Below are 2,455 nucleotides of genomic sequence, written 5' to 3'. Positions count from 1 at the left end.
GGCCGGGGCGCGGCCGCCCAGGCCCAGTGAGCCGCGGTCTTGCTTCGCTGAGCCTCCGTGCTGAGCCTCCGTGCTGAGCCTCCGTGCTGACCGGCCCGTGGGCAACCTGTTCGGGTCCCGCACCGCCCGTCTAGGGACGGGCCACCGCCCTGAGAAGGGTTTAGCTCTGCCAAGTGTGTTAGCCTGTGCTCAGGGGAGCAAAGGCTGTCTTTTCCTACCGTCGTTAGCAGGCAGCCGCGGGGGTCCAGTAACGCTGTCTCTTGCTCCGTTTGCAGTGTTGCCGCAATGGAAGCCATGGGTAAAAAGAAGTTCGTGGGGAAGAGAGGAAAACCACCTCGTGGAAAAGTGCCATATGGGAAAAGGAAGTTTAAAAGAGATAATGGTAAGAAGGCAAAGGTTTCTTACTAGGAGTTCTGTCTGAGTGATTATTGTTGTGCAAAAGCATGCTCGAACTTTGGTTTTTATCTTGGTAAACTTATGTCATGAAATTACTAGCTTGGTAGATCAGTGAAGAGCAGTGGATGTTGTCTGCATGGACTACAGGAAGGCTTTTGATGGTGTCTCTCGTAGGATACTTGCAGAGGTGCTGATGAATTATGGGCTCGGTGAGCAGACAGTGAGGTAGATTGAAAACTGTCCGAATGGCTGGGCCCAGAGAGTGGTAATCCATGGAACAAAATCTAGTTGGAGGCCAGTAACTAGCTGTGTGCCCCAGGTGTCAATACTGGGTGTAGTCCAGTTCAGCGGCTTAACTGATAATGTAGATGATAGGGCAGAGTATACCATCAGCAAGCTTTCCAGTGACACAGAACTGCGAGGAGTGACTGGTGCACCTGCCCTTCAGAGGGATATCAACAGATGGGAGAAATGAGCTGACAGAAACCTCATGCAGTTCAACAAAGAGAAGTGCAAAGTCTTGCACCTGGAGGGGAACAGTTCCTTGCACTATGCATTTGGGGCAGGCAGCTTTGCAGAAAAGGCCCCGAGGCTCCTGGTGATCACAAAGTTGAATGTGAACCAGCAGTGTGCTGATGTGGGAAAAGTAGCTAATTGTATCCTAGGCTGCATTAGGAGTGCTGCCAACAGGTGGAGAGAGGTGATCCTTGCCCTCCCCTCAGCACTGGTGAGGCCCCACCTGGAGTGTTCTGTCTAGTTCTGGGCTCCCCAGTACAAGAGAAATGGGGATATACTGGAGAGAGCCCAGCCAAGGGCCACAAACACAATGAAGGGTTTGGAGCATGTCCTCCTATGAGGAAAGACTGCAAGATCAGGAGCAGTTCAGCTTGGAGAAGAGAAAGCTGAGGGGGATCTTGTCCGTGTATACAAATACCTGAACAGAGGGTGCAAAGACAAGAGCCAGACTCTTTTCAGTGATGCCTAATGACAGGACCAGAGGCAGTGGCACAAACTGAAACACAGGAGGTTCCCTGTGAGTATCAGGGAAGACTTCTTTTGTTGTGAGAGTGACTGAACACTGCCACAGGATGCCAAGGAAGATGGTGGACTCTTCCACCTTGGAGATAGTCAGAAGCCACCTGACTGGGCAGCCAGCTTTGGGTAGCCCTGCGTGAGCAGGAGGGTTGGACCAGATGACCTTCAGAGATGCCTTCCAACTTCAGCCATTCTATGATTCTGTCTTGCATTCAAAATTGTACTGATTGTGTGATCAAATAGCCTGGAAAAAAGGAAACATGATTTTAATAGATTGCATTGCAAGCCCTTCAGCTCTGTTTGATTGTCCTAAAATACTCTTCTAGTTAAAAATTTCAAGTTGATAACTTTTTGATTCTAGACTTTGCTTTCCAACATTAAGAAAAAGTTTGTTTGAGATTTGAAGCTAGTGTGTGTGAAGTGTGGGTTAGGACTGAGAAGATACCTTTCAGTGTTTGCTCTCTTCTGCTTAAAACAGATCATGTCAAAACAGCTCTGACCATAGACTCTGACCATGGGGGACTGATGACTTTGATGTCAGAGGTGGTGAAATTCTCAGTTTAGAGTAATCCTTTTTATACCATGGAAAATAATGCCTGGGCAAAAACTTCCCTAGGGAAAACTGGAATACCCAGGGACTGCAATGAAAACACTGCCTCCAAGAAGTGTGTAGGAACTAATGTTACATATACAGTTGTTGCTACAAGGTAATTTAATTCTTGTTAGGCTAATAATTTGTTATTTTGAAACAACATTAGCTCTGGGATAACATTTTAATTTCTGTTTTGTTGGTCAATAGATTCGGATCCACCAAAGAAACTCCTTAACAAAGGAGGTGAGGAGGGAAGGCCTAAATCCATTTCCAAGAAATTTGTGAAAGGACAGTTAAGACCTGGAAGAGCTAGTGTCAAACAGTTCAAGAATAAACAGCAATCAGAAAAGCTTGCAAAGAAGAGGAAGCTCCAGGATGGTGAAGAGGGAGGTGAGCAGATTTTTAAGCCTGAATGTCAGTGGAAACTAGGTT

At 47.1% G+C, this 2,455-nt stretch overlaps 1 protein-coding gene across 1 annotated transcript in view; it reads left to right on the top strand.

Moving 5' to 3' along the window:
- Nucleotides 1-282: 282 nt before the first annotated feature.
- Nucleotides 283-2,455, top strand: part of PUM3 (pumilio RNA binding family member 3) — a gene marked incomplete at its 3' end in the record, with an annotated part of 14,488 nt that continues 12,315 nt past the window's right edge. The window contains exons 1-2 of the mRNA XM_029086264.1: nucleotides 283-382; nucleotides 2,231-2,413. Coding sequence (XP_028942097.1) covers nucleotides 286-382; nucleotides 2,231-2,413 — 280 coding nt within the window. The remainder of the gene's footprint in view (nucleotides 383-2,230; nucleotides 2,414-2,455) is intronic.

This window comes from Antrostomus carolinensis, unplaced genomic scaffold, assembly GCF_000700745.2.
Source record: "Antrostomus carolinensis isolate BGI_N321 unplaced genomic scaffold, ASM70074v2 scaffold22388, whole genome shotgun sequence".
Classification (NCBI taxonomy): domain Eukaryota; kingdom Metazoa; phylum Chordata; class Aves; order Caprimulgiformes; family Caprimulgidae; genus Antrostomus; species Antrostomus carolinensis.
This window is presented reverse-complemented; position numbering and strand designations above follow the sequence as displayed.